At 45.2% G+C, this 19,740-nt stretch overlaps 2 protein-coding genes across 4 annotated transcripts in view; one reads left to right on the top strand and one right to left on the bottom strand.

Moving 5' to 3' along the window:
* Positions 1–1,915: 1,915 nt before the first annotated feature.
* Positions 1,916–15,541, bottom strand: SDF2 (stromal cell derived factor 2). Its single transcript, XM_066363687.1, has 3 exons — positions 15,389–15,541; positions 5,747–5,943; positions 1,916–2,592 (listed from the first exon to the last, which is right to left on the bottom strand). Exons 1-3 carry the CDS (start codon positions 15,537–15,539, stop codon positions 2,305–2,307), a joined length of 636 nt encoding a protein of 211 aa, XP_066219784.1. The 5' UTR covers positions 15,540–15,541; the 3' UTR covers positions 1,916–2,304.
* Positions 15,542–15,753: 212 nt separating this feature from the next.
* Positions 15,754–19,740, top strand: part of SUPT6H (SPT6 homolog, histone chaperone and transcription elongation factor) — a 42,028-nt gene continuing 38,041 nt past the window's right edge. Inside the window, exons 1-2 of one of the 3 annotated variants that reach the window (XM_066363680.1) lie at positions 15,859–15,980; positions 16,230–16,328. The gene's annotated coding sequence lies outside the window, so the exon portion shown is untranslated. Of the gene's footprint in view, positions 15,981–16,229; positions 16,329–19,740 lie in introns of all 3 variants that reach the window. The other 2 variants (XM_066363679.1, XM_066363678.1) reach the window with 2 other exon arrangements.

The raw sequence follows: 19,740 nt of genomic DNA, 5'->3' as shown, positions 1-19,740 counted from the left end.
AGTGGATAAAGCATTGACCTGGAAAGCTGAGGTCGCCGGTTCGAAACCCTGAGCTTGCCTGGTCAAGGCACATATGGGAGTTGATGGGAGTTGATGCTTCCAGCTCCTCCCCCCCCCATCTCTCCTCTTTCTCTCTCTCTCTCTGTCTCTCCCTCTCTCTCTAAAATGAATAAATAAAAAATAAATAAAAAAGTACTGCAACAAAGAGTTGATGCTTTCCATCTCTCTCCCTTCCTGTCCCCCTCTTGCTCTCTTGCTAAAAAAAAAAAAAAAAAAATCAGGCAGTTACTCATCCTTTCTGTTCTGCATTGGTATAACTCTAACATCTACTCTATCTCTGTAAAGATTAAATGAGTTAAGATCTGCAACATAGTGCCTAGTACTCAGCAGTTTATAAATGTAGGTTCCTCTTTTTACTACTACCCCCCTTTCACAACTGCAGTAAAAATTCAGAGTAGAATATTTCATTGGCAATTTATTAAGCTGTATTTTTGTAGGTCTTTAGCAATTAGTGAAAAATCTAATAAAGATGACGTGCTGGAGAATTGAAAGAGAAAAAAATGTGGCTCTTAAGAGCCCACAACAATGGTTCCCAGCATTTCAAAAGTGATAGCACCTGACCAGGGGTGGTGCAGTTGATAGAGCATCAACCTAAGATGCTGAGATCCCAGGTTCAAAACGCCAAGGTCACCAGCTTGAACACGCAGTTGCTGGCTTGAGCGTGGGATCACCACAATGATTTCACAATCACTGGCTTGAGTCCAAAGGTCACTAGCTTGAAGCCCAAGGACTGTGACTTGAGCCCAGGGTCACTGGCTTAGCTGGAGCTCTCCTATCAAAGCACATATGAAAACCAATCAAGGAACAACTGAAGTGCCACAACTAATATTTTTAAAGCGAGAGAAAGACTGGGACAGACAGAAAGGGTGAGAAATGGCAACCATGAACTCATGGTTCTGGCACTTTAGTTGTTCATTGATTGCTTTGCTCTTTCTTATTTATTTATTTATTTTTTCATTTTTCTGAAGTTGGAAACAGGGAGTCAGACAGACTCCCGCAAGCGCCCGACTGGGATCCACCCGGCATGCCCACCAGGGGGCGATGCTCTGCCCATTTGGGGCATTGCTCTGTTGCATCCAGAGCCATTCTAGAGCCTGAGGCAGAGGCCATAGAGCCGTCCTCAGCGCCCGGGCCAACTTTGCTCCAATGGAGCCTTGGCTGCAGGAGGGGAAGAGAGAGAGAGGAAGGAAAGGGGGAGGGGTGGAGAAGCAGATGGGCGCTTCTCCTGTGTGACCTGGCTGGGAATTGAACCCGGGACTCCTGCACGCCAGGCCGATGCTCTACCACTGAGCCAACCAGCCAGGGCCGCTTTGCTTTTTCATATGTGCCTTGGCCAGGGGGTTCCAGCTGAGCCAGTGACCCCTTGCTCAAGCCAGTGACCATGAGGTCATGTCTGTGATCCCACACTCAAGCTGGCAACTTTGCGTTCAAGCTGGATGATGAGCCCACACTCTAGCTAGTGACCTTGGGGTTTTGAATCTGTGTCCTCAGTGTCCCAGTCCAACACTCCATCCACTGCGCCACTGCCTAATCAGGATGAGTTGATGTTTCTCATCTCCCTGTCTCTCTTTAAAAAAAAAAAAAGACTGATAGCAATGATTCTCAGGACTCCAGGATTAATCAGATAAGGAAACAGCACCACTTGGCCTGACCTGTGATGGCACAGTGGATGAAGTGTCAACCTGGAAGGCTGAGGTTGCCAGTTTGAAATCCCGGCTTGTCTGGTCAAAGCACATATGGGATTTGATGCTTCCTACTTCCCCCCCTTCTCTCTTTCTAAAAATGAATAAATAAAACCTAAATTAATAAATAAATAAATAGAAACAGCATACCTAATAAATGACAACACAGCAACTTACAATGAAATTCTTTATTATTTTGGAGAAAGAAAATGGAAAAAATTCACACACATTAATAATCCATGATGCCAAACTTCTCAAGGGTAAAAATTTCCCAGTTAGGAAGGATGTCTCCCTCAACTTGTCTTATCAGTATAAATAAAAAGCACCTGCTCCTTCACCAACGAGTCTTGTACTAAAGAAAGAATGAACCCAAGTCTGGGAGAAACACCATTTCAACTGTGAAGGGCTAAAGTTTCCAAACACAAACTGTTTTCTGCCATCCATCTTCATCTCAGTGGTGACATGGCCAATGCCCAGGGAACCTTTGGCAGGGATCCCAGGGTGAAGCAGCAGCAGATGCCTATGAACACTGTGCGGTGACAGTGGCTCACAGCCTCCAGACTCAGAGTTCTGCGTGGTGGGCTTCTGCCTTCAACAACTCACTGGGTTTCATGAAGATGCCTTCCATGGCTTTCCAGTAGTTGTTCTGGCTTGGCTGAGCCATGCCATGCACCTCTTTTTGCCCACTGATGGGTCGACCATATTGTTCTCCTGTGACAGACAGCAAAACCTCAGTAGAAGAATGCTTGAACCGCACCTCACCATCCCTTACCCAGTAGGGCCCATTACAGAGTACTGTCCAGTCATCCAGATAATCGCCTTCACCCTCCTCACCGAAAGCACTCACTTCCTGGAAGACACAGAAGGTAGTAACATTAGCGTGGCTGGCAGATAGGCTTGGAAAGGGGAAGTAGGAAGTGGGAAGAAAAATAAGGCTACCCAAAAGTGAAAAATGAGAGGCTTTCCAGAACTGTTTAAAAATAAGTAAATAACTTAAAATGTGACACAAAGGATAAAAAAATCAGCTGCCATAAGATTATGGTCCAGGCCCTGCCTAGTAGCTTAGTTGGTTAGAGCGTCATCCCAACGCGCTAAGGTTGTGGGTTCAAGCCCTGGTCAGGGCAATTATAAGAATCAATCAATGAATGCATAAATAAGTGGAATGACAAATCGATGTCTCTGTCTCCCTTTCTCTCCCCCCTTTCTCTCACTCTAAAAATCAATAAATAAAAGTTAAAAAAAATATTATGGTCCAAACATTTATTTTTCTTTTCTTTTCTTTTCTTTTCTTTTTTTTTTTTGTGTGGCAGAGAGTCAGAGAGAGGGACAGATAGGGACAGACAGACAGAAAGGGAGAGAGATGAGAAACATCAATTCTTCGTTGCGATTCCTTAGTTGTTCATTGATTGATTTCTCATACTTGCCTTGACCAGGGGCTATAGCAGACCAAGTGACCCCTTGCTCAAGCCAGCAACCTTGGGCTCAAGCTGGCAACCTCGGGGTCTCGAACCCGGGTCCTTCACATCCCAGTCCAACACTCTATCCACTGCACTACCGCCTGGTCAGGCCAAACATTTATTTTTCAAGTAACTTATATTTTCTATTATAGTTTTTTTTTTTTTAATTTTTATTTATTTATTTTTTTACAAAGACAGAGAGAGAGTCAGAGGGATAGACAGGGACAGACAGACAGGAATGGAGACAGTTGAGAAGCATCAATCATTAGTTTTTCGTTGCGCTTTATGACTTCTTAGTTGTTCATTGATTGCTTTCTCATATGTGCCTTGACCATGGGCCTTCAGCAGACTGAGTAACCCCTTGCTGGAGCCAGTGACCCTGGGTCCAAGCTGGTGAGCTTTTGCTCAAGCCAGATGAGCCTGCGCTCAAGCTGGCGACCTTGGGGTCTCGAACCTGGGTCCTTCCACATCCCAGTCCAACGCTATATCCACTGCGCCACCACCTGGTCAGGCTCTATTATAGTTTTAAAATACTTTATAACTTGTTTATTTTTGTTTTTTGGGGGGGTTTCTTTTTTTTAGGTTCTATTTATTCATTTTAGAGACAAGAGAGAGTGAATGAGAAAGAGAGAAAAGGGGAGAGGAGCAATAGGCATCAACTCCCATATTTGCCTTGACCAGGCAAGCCCAGGGTTTTGAACCAGTGACCTCAGTGTTCCAGGTTGACACTTTATCCACTGCGCCACTATAGATCAGGCCTATAACTGGGTTTTTTTGTGTTTTTTTTGTAATTTTCTAAAGTTGGAAACAGGGAGGCAGTCAGACAGACTCCCGCATGCGCCCGACTGGGATCCACCCAGCATGCCCACCAGGGGGCGATGCTCTGCCCATCTGGGGTAGAGACATTCTAGCACCTGAGGCAGAGGCCATAGAGCCATCCTCAGTGCCCGGGCCAACTTTGCTCCAATGGAGCCTTGGCTGCGGGAGGGGAAGAGAGAGATAGAGAGGAAGGAGAGGGGGAGGGGTGGAGAAGTAGACGGGTGCTTCTCCTGTGTGCCCTGGCCGGGAATTGAACCTGGGACTCCTGCACACCAGGCCTACACTCTACCACTGAGCCAACTGGCCAGGGTATAACTGTTTTTTTACTTTAAATATTCCTGCCTCGCCTGTCGATGGTGGCACAGTGGATTGAGCAATGGCCTGGGATGCTGAGGTCCCAAGTTCAAAACCCCTGAGGTCACCAGCTTTAGCAAGGGCTCGTCCAGCTTGAACTCAGGTTCACCAGCTTGAGTATAGGATCATCAACATGACCCTAAACTCACTGGCTTGAGCCCAAGGTCACTAGCTTGAGCAAGGGGTCTCCCCCAACCTCATCAAGGCACATATGAGAAGGGATCAATGAACAACTAAAGTGCCACATCCCCAAAAAGCTCAAGGATTAAAAGAGTGGCATAATACCTATGTAATTCATTTTCTTCATGTGGTCAGTTGGCATCATTAAAACAATAGTTTTTACTGCATGTTTAAAAAAAATTAGGTTTCTTGCCTGACTAGGTGGTAGTGCAGTAGATAGAGCATTGGCCCAGGATGCTGAGGACCTAGGTTTGAAACTCCTAGGTAGCCAGTTTGAGCACAAGCTTATCTGGCTTGAGTGCAGGATCATAGACATGATCCCATGGTCGCTGGCTTGAGCAAGGGGTCAGTGGCTCAGCCGGAGCCCCCCCCCACCCCCCCACCCCCGTCAAAGCACATATGAAAGCAATCAATGAACAACTAAGGCGCTGCAACTATGAGTTGATGCTTCTCATCTCTCTCCCTTCCTGTCAGTCCCTGTCTGTTACACACCCTCCCTTGCTAGAAAAAAAATAATAAATTAGGTTTCTTTATTGTAGGATTTTTCAAGATAACTTACTACATCCTAACATATAACTATTCTGTCTTTTCTCTTTTTTTTAAAATATTTTTCTGAAGCTGGAAACAGGGAGAGACAGTCAGTCAGACTCCCGCATGCGCCCCACCGGGATCCACCCGGCACGCCCACCAGGGGCGACGCTCTGCCCACCAGGGGGCGATGCTCTGCCCCTCAGGGGCGTCGCTGTGTTGCAACCAGAGCCACTCTAGCGCCTGGGGCAGAGGCCAAGGAGCCATCCTCAGCATCCGGGCCATCTTTGCTCCAATGGAGCCTCGCTGCGGGAGGGGAAGAGGGAGACAGAGAGGAAGGAGAGGGGGAGGGGTGGAGAGGCAGATGGGCGCCTCTCCTGTGTGGCCTGGCCGGGAATCGAACCCGGGACTTCTGCATCGCCAGGCCGACGCTCTACCACTGAGCCAACCGGCCAGGGCCTTCTCCTCATTTTTTGATTTACCCTGGATGTAAAGTTCCCATATGACTAGAAAATTTATTTTATACTTATGAGTCAAAGCCAATTCTCCAGGTTCACACAAAAGAGAACATCTACACCTGGAAAAGAAAGGACTAAGAACCACGATATCAAACAACTCAACTGAGTCAAGTACAAAGCAGCAATGACCCACTGGATGCCACCTCACCTGGTTTCCAGAAAGAGGTGAGGTAAAGTGGTGACTATGGAGGTTTCGGCCAGTGTTGACATGTGTAAGCCGGATCGGCTGGCCACATCTAATGGGGGTTCCCCTTTCACACACTGTGGAGGTCTTCCCCCGTATCCTCCAATAACTATTGCTGTCATCCACAGAGGTCACGCCTGTCACTGACTGCTGCCCACTACCTGCAGTAAAAAAAAAAAAATAGAAAAGAGGATGAGTTCAACTGGACCATCTTCTTCCTATAGCCAATAATGTGCCCCATGTTGTAAAATAGGTTTGGAGGGCTAGGGAAGAAACCCTATGCTTGGTAATATTATTTTTCTTATGACATTAATATATATGAGAAATAATAAATATACTTATATAGTATTAGTTATGCATGATAAATTCTAAGAGTATACCCCCCCAAAAAAATGTGCCATATCAGAAAATTCCAAGAATTTTCATCAATGGGCACTAAAAAAATGAACATATATGTTTTGACACACAGGCAGCATTTACCTATATATAGTAGCCCGGATAGCCCCTAATATGTGTTGGGAGTCTAATCAGACAATTTTTAAAAAAATTTTATTTATTGATTTTAGAGGAGAGAGAGAGAGAAAGGCAGAAGGCAACATCAACTCAGTTGCTTCTCGTATATGCTCCAACCAGGCAAGCCCAGGGTTTCGAACTGGTGACCTCAGCACTTAAGGTCAATGCTCTATACACTGGCTACCACAGGTCAGGCTAATCATAGGATTTTTATTTTATTTTTATTTATTCATTTTTAGAGAGGAGAGAGAGAAGGAGAGAGAGAAACAGAGAGAGAAGGGGGAAGAGCTGGAAGCATCAACTCCCATATGTGCCTTGACCAGGCAAGCCCAGGGTTTCGAACCGGCGACCTCAGCATTTCCAGGTCGACGTTTTATCCACTGTGCCACCACAGGTCAGGTAATCATATAGGATTTTAACGTGATTGTAATATTACTCAATGTTTACTATGTACAGTATTACAATCAACTTATAAAATCACATTTTATAAAAGCATAGTGGATCAAGCGTTGACCTGAAATGCTGAGGTCACTGGTCTGAAACGCCCAGCTTGCCCAGTCAAGGCACATATGAGAAGCAACTACTACCAGTTGATGCTTCCTAATCTCCCCTCAACCGTTTCTCTCTCTCTCCTCTCCCTAAAACTCAATAAATAAAATCATTTTTTTATAAATTGCATTTCACAATTAAAATGAGACCGTGGTTTTTTTTGTTTATTTTTAGTTTTTCATTGCACATTGCAACACCTTAGTTGTTCATTGATTGCTTTCTCATATGTGCCTTGATCGCGGGCCTTCAGCAGACTGAGTAACCCCTTGCTGGAGCCAGCAACCTTTGGTTCAAGCTGGTGAGCTTTTGCTCAAACCAGATGAGCCCGCGCTCAAGCTGGCGACCTCGGGGTCTCGAACCTGGGTCCTCTGCATCCTTGTCCGATGCTCTATCCACTGTGCCACCGCCTGGTCAGGCAAAATGAGACCGGTTTTAACTGTCAATTTTAATCCAAACAGCCATACAGCTCCCGAAATTTGATTAAGTGATTTATCAATATATTATAAAAGTATTCTCAAGTCATCTAAATTTGGTTAATACTACCTAAAGTAGTACAATTCTTCAGCTTAAAAGGCACTAAATTAAACATGTAGCCACAGTTCATGCTAGGCAATCTCATTTACCCTACCCACATCTTTAACCACCATCTGTACAATGATGTTGAAAAAAGTATACAAATAAATGCTAGCTAGCTAGTGTGTACTTAGTACCCACTAGGTGTCAGATACTAACCCAAGCCTGACTGAAAATAAAAATTTTTTTTAAGATGAGAGGAGGGGAGATAGAGAGACAGACTCCCACATGCACCCTGACCAGGATCTACGTGGCAACCCCTGTCTGGGGCAGATACTCAAGTACCAAACTTTTTTTTTTTTTTTTTTTAAACAGAGACAGAGAGAGAGTCAGATAGGGACAGACAGACAGGAACAGAGAGAGATGAGAAGCATCAATCATTAGTTTTTTGTTGCGACACCTTAGTTGTTCATTGATTGCTTTCTCGTATGTGCCTTGACCGTGGGCCTTCAGCAGATCGAGTAACCCCTTGCTTGAGCCAGCGACCTTGTGTCTAAGCTGGTGAGTTTTGCTCAAACCAGATGAGCCTGCGCTCAAGCTGGGGACTTTGGAGTCTCGAACCTGGGTCCTCCACATCCCAGTCTGACACTCTATCCACTGCGCCACCGCCTGGTCAGGACAAACTTTTTTTTTTAGCGCCTAAAGTTGACACACTCAGACCAACTGAGTGCCAGGGATATACTTGAACCAACGAACCACTGACTGCAGGAGGGGGAAGAAAAAGAGAAGGGGGAGAAAGAGGAGTAGAGAAGCAGATGGTCACTTCCCGTGTGCCCTGACCGGAAATTGAACCCGGGACATCCATATGCCAGGTTGATGCTCTATCCCAGGGGTAGTCAACATTTTTATACCTACCACCCACTTTTGTATCTCTGTTAGTAGTAAAATTTTTTAACTGCCCACCAGTTCCACAGCAATGGTGATTTATAATGTAGGGAAGTAACTTAACTTTATAAAATTTATAAAGCAGAGTTACAGCAAGTTAAAGCATATAGTAATAATTACTTACCAAGTACTTTGTGTTGGATTTTCTCTAAGTTTGGCAGAATAAATCTTTATAAAACAACTTACTACAGGTAAATCTATCTTTTTATTTATACTTTGGTTGCTCCGCTACCGCCCACCACGAAAGCTGGAACGCCCACTAGTGGGCGGTAGGGACCAGGTTGACTACCACTGCTCTATCCAGTGAACCACCAGCCAGGGCCCTGCCTAAATTGTGTGTGTGTGTGTGTGTGTGTGTGTGTGTGTGTGTGTGTGTGAGTGACAGAGAAAGACAGAGAGAGAGACAGATAGGGATAGACAGGCAGGAAGGAAGAGAGATGAGAAGCATCAATTCATTGCGGCACCTTAGTTTCTCATTGATTGCTTTCTCATATGTGCCTTGATGTGGGGGGGTGTTTTACAGCAGACCGAGTGACCCCTTGTTCAAGCCAGCAACCTTGGGCTCAAACTGGCGAACTCGGGGTTTTGAACCCGGTCGGTCCACCACGTCCCAGTCCGAGGCTCTATCCACTGTGCACTGCCTGGTCAGGCATAAATATTCTTATTTGATACATGCATCTATTCTCTGAGGTAGGTGGTATTATTATTATTATCCGTATTTTACACTGAAGTGTAAAAATGTCTGCATAGATGCCCTGGCTGAGTAGTTCAGCTGGTTAGAGCGTCATTCCATCACACCAAGGTTGTAGGTTCGATTTCTGGCCAGGGCACATACAAGAAATCAACCAAGCCTGACCAGGTGGTGGCGCAGTGGATAGAGCGTCAGACTGGGATGCAGAGGACCCAGATTCAAGACCCCAAGGTCGCCAGCTTGAACATGGGCTCATCAGGTTTGAGCAAAGCTCACCAGCTTGGACCCAAGGTCGCTGGCTTGTACAAGGGGTTACTCAGTCTGCTGAAGGCCCACGGTCAAGGCACATATGAGAAAGCAATCAATGAACAACTAAGGTGTCACAATGAAAAACTGATGATTGATGCTTCTCATCTCTTTCCGTTCCTGTCTGTCTCTATCCCTCTCTCTGTCTCTGTAAAAAATAAAAATTAAAAAAAAAATCAACCAATGAATGCATAAATAAGTGGGACAGTAAATTACTGTTTCTCTCTCCCTATCTCCCTTCCTCTCTAAAATAAATAAGTAAATAAGGCTGAACAGTATGCTCAAAGTCACACAACTCTGAGGCAGTGCTGAGCTTTGGGTCTAGAGACTCCTATTCTAGAACTCACAATTTCTTTTTTTTTTTTTTTTTAGCAAGATAGAGACAGAGACAAAGAGAGAGAGACAGAGAGAGGGATAGACAGGCAGGAAGGGAGAAAGATGAGAAGCATCAATTCCTCCTTGTGGCACCTTAGTTGTTCACTGATTGCTTTCTCATATGTGTCTTGGGGGAGGGCCTACAGCAGAGCAAGTGACTCCTTACTCAAGCCAGCAACCATGGGGTCATATCTATGATCTCTCACTCAAGCCAGTGACCCCGTGCTCAAGCAGGTCACTTCAGGGTTTTGAACTTGGGTCCTTTGCATCCCAGTCAGATGCTCTATCCACTGCGCCACCGCCGGGTCAGGTGTAGAACTCACATTCTTAACCACTCTGATGGCCTCCCACAAGCTTTTTCTGTCAAATTTCCCCAAACAGGCCACTGCCTCATATAAATACCAGGTATAGTCTCTTCCCTAGGCCTCATTCACTACACAATTCTTCATTTTGTTTTTATCTTTTTTTTTTTTTCATTTTAGAGAGGAGAGAAAGAAAGAGAGAAAGAGAAAGGGAGGAAGAAGCAAGAAGCATCAACTCTCATATGTGCCTTGACCAGGCAAGCCCAAGGTTTCACACCAGCAACCTCAGTGTTCCAGGTCAATGCTTTATCCACTGCTCCACCACAGGTCAGGCCCACAACACAATTCTTTAAAGGAACTCCTATTTCCCAAAAACTTTCTTTAGGTACTCTTGCCTTTTCCTCCTATTTCTGCCTTCAGTCCCTTGGGCCTGCTTGACCACAGCCTGAATGATTGATTGATTGATTGATTTTACAGAGAGAAATGGAGGGGAGAGAGAAGTATTGACTCATAGTTGCTTCACTTTAGTTGTTCATTGCTTGCTTGTTGCTTGTCATATGTGCCTTGACCAGGCAAGCCCAAGGCTTTGAACCAGCAACCAACCTCAGCTTCCAGGTCAAAGCTCTATCCACTGTGCAACCACAGGCCAGGCTGACCATAGCCTTTTATGACACTTCCCTTTTATTACTTAACACATTATGTCTTTTCTCACAGTTATCTGGGTGAATGTTTATAACTAAACTATCAACTTCTCTTTGTTTCTTCCACTCAGCTCATGATTTTTTACATCTTTAAAAAAAAAAGTCAAATCAACCCTTCCTCCTTACTTCTGATTGTCTTATAGTTCTCTTGGACCTTACTACCATGCTTCACTACATCATAATACTTTGTCTCCTATTTTCTTCCTTCCTTCTTCCCTTCTTCCCTCCCTTTTTAAAAAAAGTGACAGGAAGAGATAGTGAGACAGATTCCCACATGCACCCTGACTGGGATCCAATCCACAAACCTCTTCTGGGGCCAATGTTCGAATCAATTGAGCTATGCTCAGGGCCCAGGGCCGACGCTTGAACCAATCAAGCCATTGGCTGCAAGAAAGGAAAAAAGAGAGGTAGAGAGAGGTGGGGAGGGAGGAGAAGAGAAGCAGATGGTCATTTCTCATGTATGCCCTGACCAGAAATCAAACCCAGGACGTCCTCATGCCAGGTGTAACGCTCTATCCACGGAGTCAACTGGCTAGGGTCTTCTTCACTTTCTATTGAATATTAAATCCTTCCCTTCCTCTCCCATTCTTAAACCTTGAAATTACCCAGAGTTCTATTCCTGGCCCTTATTCATTCTTAACTACTTGTTGGGAGTCAAGACAAAAGTATTTATAAGTGCTTCAACAACTTTTTATCCCCCCCAAATTTATTGATTTTAGCAAGAGAGAAAGGGAGACAGACAGAAACATCAATGTGTTCCTGCATGTTCCCCAACTGGGGATCAACTAGCAACCTCTGTGCTTCAAGACTATGCTCCAGTCTGACCACGCGGTGGTGCAGTGGATAGAGCGTCGGGACTAGCATGCGGAGAACCCAGGTTTGAGACCCCGAGGTCGCCAGCTTGAGCGAGGGCTCATCTGGTTTGAGCAAAGCTCACCAGCTTGGACCCAAGGTCGCTGGCTTGAGCAAGGGGTTATTCAGTCTGCTGAAGGCCCACGGTCAAGGCATATATGAGAAAGCAATCAATGAACAACTAAGGTGTCACAACGAAAAACTGATGATTGATGCTTCTCATCTCTCTCAGTTCCTGTCTATCTGTCCATATCTATCCCTCTCTCTGACTCTCCCTCTGTCTGGGAAAAAAAAAAGACTACAAGGCCTGACCTGTGGTGGCGCAGTGGATAAGGCGTCGACCTGGAATGCTGAGGTCGCCGGTTCGAAACCCTGGGTTTGCCTGGTCAAGGCACATATGGGAGTTGATGCTTCCAGCTCCTCCCCCTTCTCTCTCTCTGTTTCTCTCTCTCCTCTCTAAAAATGAATAAATAAAATTTAAAAAAAAAATGAGTTATTTAAAGCCTGACCTGTGGTGGCGCAGTGGATAAAGTGTCAACTTGGAAATGCTAAGGTCGCTGGTTCGAAACCCTGGGCTTGCCTGGTCAAGGCACATATGGGAGTTGATGCTTCCAGCTCCTCCCCTCTTCTCTCTCTCTCTCTCTCTCTCTATTTCCCTCTCTCTCTCCTCTCTAAAATGAATAAATAAAAAAATAAAAATTGGAAAAAAAAAAAAAGACTACGCTCCAACCAGTGAAACCATCTGGCCAGGGCATTCAACAACTTTTTCAAGTGATTCTAATTGAAACTAAATTGAGAACCACAGTTCCGCCTGGGCATTCTCATTTATTTTACCTACATCTTAAACTACCACCTGCACAATGATATTGAACAGATGCTCACTTTTGACAGGGTTATGTCCTGATAAACCCATAGTAAGTTGAAAATATTTCCTGAGCTGTGGTGGCACAGAGGATAGTGTCAACCTCAAACACTGAGGTCACTGGTCAAAGCCCTGGGCTTGCCTGGTGAAGGCACATACAAGAAGCAATAATGAATTGATGCCCCCACCACCACCTTCGTTTCTCTCTCCTCTCTTTAAAATCAATAAATAAAATCTCAAGCCTGACTGGTGGTGGCACAGTGGATAAAGAATTGACCTGGAACGCTGAGGTCGCCAGTTCAAAACCCTGGGCTTGCCTGGTCAAGGCACAAGTGGGAGTTGATGCTTCCTGCTCCTCCCTCTTCTCTCTCTCTCTCTCTCTCTCTCTCTCTCCTCTCTAAAATGAATAATAATCTTAAAAAAAAAACTTTAAAAAAAGGAAGTATCATTAAATCACAAAGCACTCAATACCTAACCTACCAAAAATCAGGAGCTTAGCCTTGCTGATTACTACTGAATGCATATTGCTTTCACACTATCATAAAGTCAAAAAACTTTAAGTCAGGGATTGTCCGTACTTATCTCTGTAACTCAGGTTCAGCACAGACCTCTCATCTGAGCTCTAAACTGAACCTGGTTCTCAAATCTGACCACCCATCAGGAGCACCTAAAGAGCTTTTTAAACTTAAGATTCCTACAATCAGGACTCTTGATTTAGTAGATCCAAAATAGAAAACTAGATCAAATTTAAAAGCAATAAACTGACCAGTGGTGGCTCAGTGGATAGAGCATCAACCTGGGACACTGAGGTCCCAGGTTCAAAATCCCAAGGTCACCAGCTTGAAGGTAGGTTCATCTGGATTGAGCACAGGCTCACTAGCTTAAGTGTAGGGTCACTGGCGTGAGCATGGGATCATTGACATGACCCCACAGTCACTGACTTGATCCCAAAGGTCACTGGCTTGAGCTCAAGGTTGCTCGTTTGCGCAAGGGGTCACTGACTCGGCTAGAATCCCCTGCCCCCACTCAAGGCACATACGAGAAGCAATCAATGAACTAAAGTGACACAACTACGAGTTGAAGCTTCTCATCTCTCTCCCTTCCTGTCTCTCACTTAAAAAAAAAAAGTAATAAACCAGATACAGAGACACATAGTAGGTGTTCACTGAATGGCTGCGAGGATAATTAAGACATCCCAACAATGACAACTCAGTTCTTTTCCAAGTCTAACTGGTCAGACAGATTTTGTGAATTGTGAATCACAGATTAGCCTTCATTTGAGAGAACACCTTCTCTTAGCTATTAGCATGATCAGTTAACCAAGACAGATACCAAGCAGTCATCTTAAATAAATGTCTTCTCACTAACTCACTAACATTTTTCTCTTTTTGTCTGTTTTGGTTTTCTTGTAACTTGCTGACTGACTACCTTATCTATTGTATCGAGAAAAATAATAGGCACACAGTAGGAGCTCATTAATCTATACTGAATGAACCCATAAATAATTGCTGAATTATAAATTAACACATAAACTAAGCATTTTAATTTCCTATGATAGACTCTCAAAAAAGTTTTTTTTTTTTTGTATTTTTCTGAAGCTGGAAATGGGGAGAGACAGTCAGACAGACTCCGGCATGCGCCCGACTGGGATCCACCCAGCACACCCACCAGGGGTGACGCTTTGCCCACCAGGGGGCGATGCTCTGCCGCGACCAGAGCCACTCTAGCGCCTGGGGCAGAGGCCAAGGAGCCATCCCCAGCGCCCGGGCCATCTTTGCTCCAATGGAGCCTTGGCTGCGGGAGGGGAAGAGAGAGACAGAGAGGAAAGGGGGGGGGGGGTGGAGAAGCAAATGGGCGCTTCTCCTATGTGCCCTGGCCGGGAATTGAACCTGGGACTTCTGCACACCAGGCCGACGCTCTACCACTGAGCCAACCGGCCAGGGCCAAAAAAGTTTTTTAAAAAAAGTTTCCAATTCCAGTGTTTTAGTTTAAATTTTTTACAAGAAGGGTGAGATTTGAATAAAAAGAGGCCAAGGGCAAGTGTTACTATGCAAAAGAGCTAGAACAGAGGGTGGTAATCAAAGAGTGAGCTTTTGGAGTTCAGAACTTCAGAGATACAGCACTTACTGGAATTTTTCTAAATATATGTCTCTCCTACACTGAGTAGCGCTAGCCCTGAGTAGGTGAAAGGAGGCTTTGAACCTGGACAGATTTGAGTCAAACTCTGTCATTCACTAGTTGCAAGACTTTGAGCATGAGATTTATTTCTGAGCCTGTTTGCTCATATGTAAAATGAGGATAACAACAGCCTCTACATCGTAGGAATGTTATAAATCTAAAAAGAGTATGTGTGTACTTTATGTACCTGGCACATAAGCTTACCAGAATCAAGTTGTTATTGTGATTAAGATGCCTTAGAACAACTCAATTCTCCAATTCCCCGCTTCCAGACCTCAAGAACTTCTCTGGGGCCTGACCTGTGGTGGCGCAGTGGGTAGAGTATTGACCTGGAATGCTGAAGTCATCGTTTCAAAACCCCAGACTTGCCTGGTCAAGGAACATACAAGAACCAATGACTATGAGTCGATGCTTCCCACTCACCACCACCCCCTCCCCCACCATTGCTCTCTCCCTCTCCTCTCTGAAATCAATAAATAAAGTCTTCAAAAAAAATAACTTCTCGCCTGACCTGTGGTGGCGCAGTGGATAAAGCGCTGACTTGGAATGCTGAGGTCACCGGTTCAAAACCCTGGGCTTGCCTGGTCAAGGCGCATATGGGAGGTGATGCTTCCTGCTCCTCCCCCTTCTCTCTCTCTTTCTCTCTCTCACTCTCCTCTCTAAAATGAATAAATAAATAAAAATTAAAAAAAAAAGAAAAAGAAAGAACTCTGGGGCTACCCTAACCTTCCCAGACCACACCCCTCAGATTTTCTCTAGGCCCCGCCCACACCCGAGACGGCCAGGCCTTTCCAGCCCACCCGAACCGGGTGACAGTACCTGACCCATAGCGCACGTCGTGTGAGTGCAACCGCACGTTGTAACGCGTATTGAGTAGCTTCACCACAGAACCGCAAGTAACGACAGCCAGATTGGACGCTCCTACAGCAGTCCAAAAACTCCCGAACAACAGCAGCGATACCACATCCATCCTGGTTTTACCGCGGAGCCCCTCGTCTCCGAAGTAAACTTGGCCCCTCCCCGGAACCGGAAGCTACAGGCGAAACCACAGAGAGGAGGAAATGAAGAAGCCCAACTTTGGTCTTTACAGTTCCTTTGGCTAGAGCGGCTTGAGGAACCAGCTATGCCTGGGGCACTGTTTTGACAGCCGTCTTCCTGAACTGCTTCTGCCAGTTTTTACGATCGCCAAGAGGAAGCCCAGAGAGCCTGGTGGGAGAAAAAGAGCAAGAAATGGCCCGCCCACTCCCAGTGACAGAGAACCGGAAGTGACGTAGCACGTTGACGCAGCAGCGGCGGTGGTGGCGGCGGAGCGGCCGTGCGGTGGGTTCTTACTATCCTTTCCCAGTCTCGGTTTGACGACTCCATTTTCCTTGGTGGGGGCTAATCGCAACGGAGAAGCGGCGGGCTTCAGGTAGGTAAAGTTTGGACTGGAAGGCGTGCTCCACGAATGGGTCAAGTGGGAACTAGGGTCCTAGGGCCTGATCTCCTAAGGGAAGGGACATAAGGTAGTCGTGTGCGAGAAAAACGGGGGCCCCTGGCCTTCCTATCTCTATGAGGGAGAAGGAGGAGGAAATTGGGGTAGTTGGTCAGAGTCTCGAGGCTATTCCGAACCCTGTGCCACCCGAAATTGGTGAATTGGGCGACCTGTTATAATCAACAGGCTTCCTCGGAGCCCGTCCTTCTGTCGTAGATACTGAAAACTGGGCCACGGAAAAGGATTGGAAATGGAATGGATCTGAGGCTTCTGAGTCAGGATCAGGTGATTGAATTGTTTATCTGGGGATGTGATACCTATGGAGCTTTTAGAAGCTGGATTAGACTTAGAGGACTATGCCAAATTCCATCTCTTTGCATTTTGTTGTTGAATAGTAAAACTAGAAATTTTTGTAGATGGTTAGCTACGTACTCAAATGCCAACTACAAATATCAGAATGAGTTAAGTCAAAACTTTATTTTCTTCCACTTTCTGCCTTTCTCTCCAGGCTTCCTTGAACAAACTGGAGCATTTCATTTCCCATGGTTGTTGCAAGATCTGATACTTGTTTCTCTTTAAGAGAAGGCTTAAGCTCTCCGAAAATATGCCCGTGGAAATTCACTGTAATATCAGGAATAATAAGGGAATGTTAAGTTAACAGCACTGCTATTAATAAACATGGAGAGTATAAACAGTTTTGAATTCAATTAATTTCTTTGTGGGGGGGCGGGCAGGGGAGTGGTTGGCTTAGTTGCGCTGTTTATCTGAACGATATCAGTGTTTAAGTTTTCATTGTATTGATCGTAAAAGTATGATTGCTTCCCTATCAGCTCTGAATTTAGAGCTCTTTTCCATAACTTGTGTCTCTTCAGTACAAACCCATTCATATTCAGTTGGTTTGTCTGGATTAGATTAGCATGGTATTGTTGCTCCCTAAGAAGTTTAAACCTCATCAAGAGATTAATCACTTCAGGAAGTGGTGCAGTGTAGAGAAGCTCAGTCACATTTTATAGTTATCCCTTAGTACACCTTGACAAGTAAGAAAGCCTACCCAGTGTGGTGAAAACATACAGTCTTTGGAGGCAAATAATTTTTTTCTTACTCCCATGTTCTTGGTCTCAATAATGGCACCTCAGTCAGAATCCCGTGTGTATAATCCTTACATTTTTTTCCTTTCTTTATTCCCAATAAAATCAGTCACCAAATCCTACTTCTCTATAAAAATCTGTTCCCATTGCCTAACCAGGCAGTGGCTCAGTGGATAGAGCGTCGGACTGGGATGCGGAAGGACCCAGGTTCGAGACCCCAAGGTTGCCAGCTTGAGTGTGGGCTCATCTGGTTTGAGCAAAGCTCACCAGCTTGGACCCAAGGTCACTGACTCGAGCAAGGGGTTACTTGGTCTGCTGAAGGCCCGTGGTCAAGGCACATATGAGAAGGCAATCAATGAACAACTAAGGTGTTGCAACGAAAAACTGATGATTGATGCTTCTCATCTCTCTCCATTCCTGTCTGTCTTTTCCTATCTATCCATCTCTCTCTGACTCTCTCTCTGTCCCTGTAAAAAAAAAAAAAAAAAAAAAAAAAATCTGTTTCCATTAACATACAAATTATGTTCTTTGTGGTATTCTTCTTATTTACCTTCAACTACTATTCCTACTTTTTACATTTCTATTCATAGCCAGATTTCTACCTTTGTCAACTTTCTCGGCTTTTATTCAGTTTTCACCCTAAACCAATCTAGTTTCTCTTTTGACCACTCTGATTGAAATTGCTCTTAACAAAGTCACCAGCAACTTTTTTTTTTTAAGCAAGAGAGAGAGACAGACAGACAGGAAGGGAAAGAGACGAGAAGCTTCAAGTTATAGTTGTAGCATCTTAGTTGTTCATTGATTGCTTCTCATATGTGCCTTGACTGGGGGGCTCCAGCCGAGCCATTGACCCCATGCTCAAGCTGGTGAGCCTGCACTTATGCCAGCCACCTCAGGATTTCAAGCCTGGGTCCTCAGCATCCCAGGCCAACACTCTATCCACTGCGCCACTGCCTGGTCAGGCACCAGTGACTTCAATATTGCCAGATTCCATGGATATTTTGTCACTGTCTTCTTCAGTGTCTGGAATATTCAACACATTGACTCCTTTCTTGAAACCTCCTCTTTTCTTGGCTTCATTGACAGTTCATGCCTGGATTTTCTCCATTTGTCTAACTGCTTTTTGGTCTCCTTTGCTACTTTTGCTGTACCTAGTGTCTAAAGAGTACATTTTCTTCACAGTTTAATTCTAGATTCTCTGCACGCTTTTTTAGGTGATCCAATCCCATGGCTTTAATTACCATTTGAAAGCAGGCAACTCCCAAGTTTAAATCTGTAGTCAGCTGTTTTTCCTTTGTGTTCAAGAATCATACATAGAATGGCTGTGTAAATAGCTGCATTTAGATATCTCTCTTTTTTTTTTTTTTTTTTTTTTTTTTTTTTTTTTTTTTTTCATTTTTCTGAAGCTGGAAACGGGGATAGACAGTCAGACAGACTCCTGCATGCGCCCGACCAGGATCCACCCGGCACGCCCACCATGGGCGGTGCTCTACCCCCCAGGGGGCGATGCTCTGCCCATCCTGGGCGTCGCCATATTGCGACCAGAGCCACTCTAGCGTCTGAGGCAGAGGCCACAGAGCCATGCCCAGCGCCCGGGCCATCTTTGCTCCAATGGAGCCTTGGCTGCGGGAGGGGAAGAGAGAGACAGAGAGGAAAGCGCGGCGGAGGGGTGGAGAAGCAAATGGGCGCTTCTCCTATGTGCCCTGGCCAGGAATCGAACCCGGGTCCTCTGCACGCTAGGCCGACGCTCTACCGCTGAGCCAACCGGCCAGGGCCTCTCTCTTTTTTTTAATGTTTTATTTATTGATTTTAGTGAGAGAGAGATAAAGACAGGAACATCGATCTGTTCCTGTATGTACCCTGTCCAGGAATTGAACTGGCAACCTCTGTGCTTTGGGACGATGCTCTTAACCAACCAAGCTATCCAGCCAGGACTAGATGTCTTTTAAATATCCCAGACCTAACAACCAAAAACAATTTTTTTGGTTTTCCCATCGTTCCAAACCTGGTCCTCCCTGTATCACTAATTGGTACGCTCATCCATATGGTTATTAAAGCCAGACCTCAGAGAATCATCTTGGATCCTTCTCCCTTACTACCCCTATCCCCAAGTTTTTTAGTAAGTCTTGTCACTTCTATCTCCAAAATATGTTTCATATATATCTTATTTTTTTTTTTTTTTTTTTTAAGAGATAATGGCACAAGGAAAGATTCTTTATTATTATTTTTTACAGAGGCAGAGATAGACAGGGACAGACAGACAGGAACGGAGAGAGATGAGAAGCATCAATCATCAGTTTCTCGTTGCGCGTTGCGACTTCTTAGTTGTTCATTGATTGCTTTCTCACATGTGCCTTGACCGTGGGCCTTCAGCAGACCGAGTAACCCCCTGCTGGAGCCAGCAACCTTGGGTCCAAGCTGGTGAGCTCTTTGCTCAAGCCAGATGAGCCCGCGCTCAAGCTGGCGACCTCGGGGTCTCGAACCTGGGTCCTTCCGCATCCCAGTCCGACGCTCTATCCACTGCGCCACCACCTGGTCAGGCGTTTCATATATATCTTATATTCTTCATCTTCACTGCTACCACCCCGTTCCAAGTCACCATGATCTTT

The sequence above is a fragment of the Saccopteryx leptura genome, chromosome 2, assembly GCF_036850995.1.
Source record: "Saccopteryx leptura isolate mSacLep1 chromosome 2, mSacLep1_pri_phased_curated, whole genome shotgun sequence".
NCBI lineage: Eukaryota > Metazoa > Chordata > Mammalia > Chiroptera > Emballonuridae > Saccopteryx > Saccopteryx leptura.
Note: the sequence above shows the minus strand (reverse complement) of the source record. Positions and strands in the feature narration are given on the sequence as shown.

Coding starts and splice junctions, on each gene's coding strand:
- SDF2 (XM_066363687.1), bottom strand. CDS start 15,539: ATGGATGTGGTATCGCTGCTGTTGTTCGGGAGTTTTTGGACTGCTGTA. Junction 5,944..15,388: donor CGACGTGCGCTATGGGTCAG/GTACTGTCACCC, acceptor TTTTTACTGCAG/GTAGTGGGCAGCAGTCAGTG. Junction 2,593..5,746: donor CACCTCTTTCTGGAAACCAG/GTGAGGTGGCAT, acceptor TGTGTCTTCCAG/GAAGTGAGTGCTTTCGGTGA.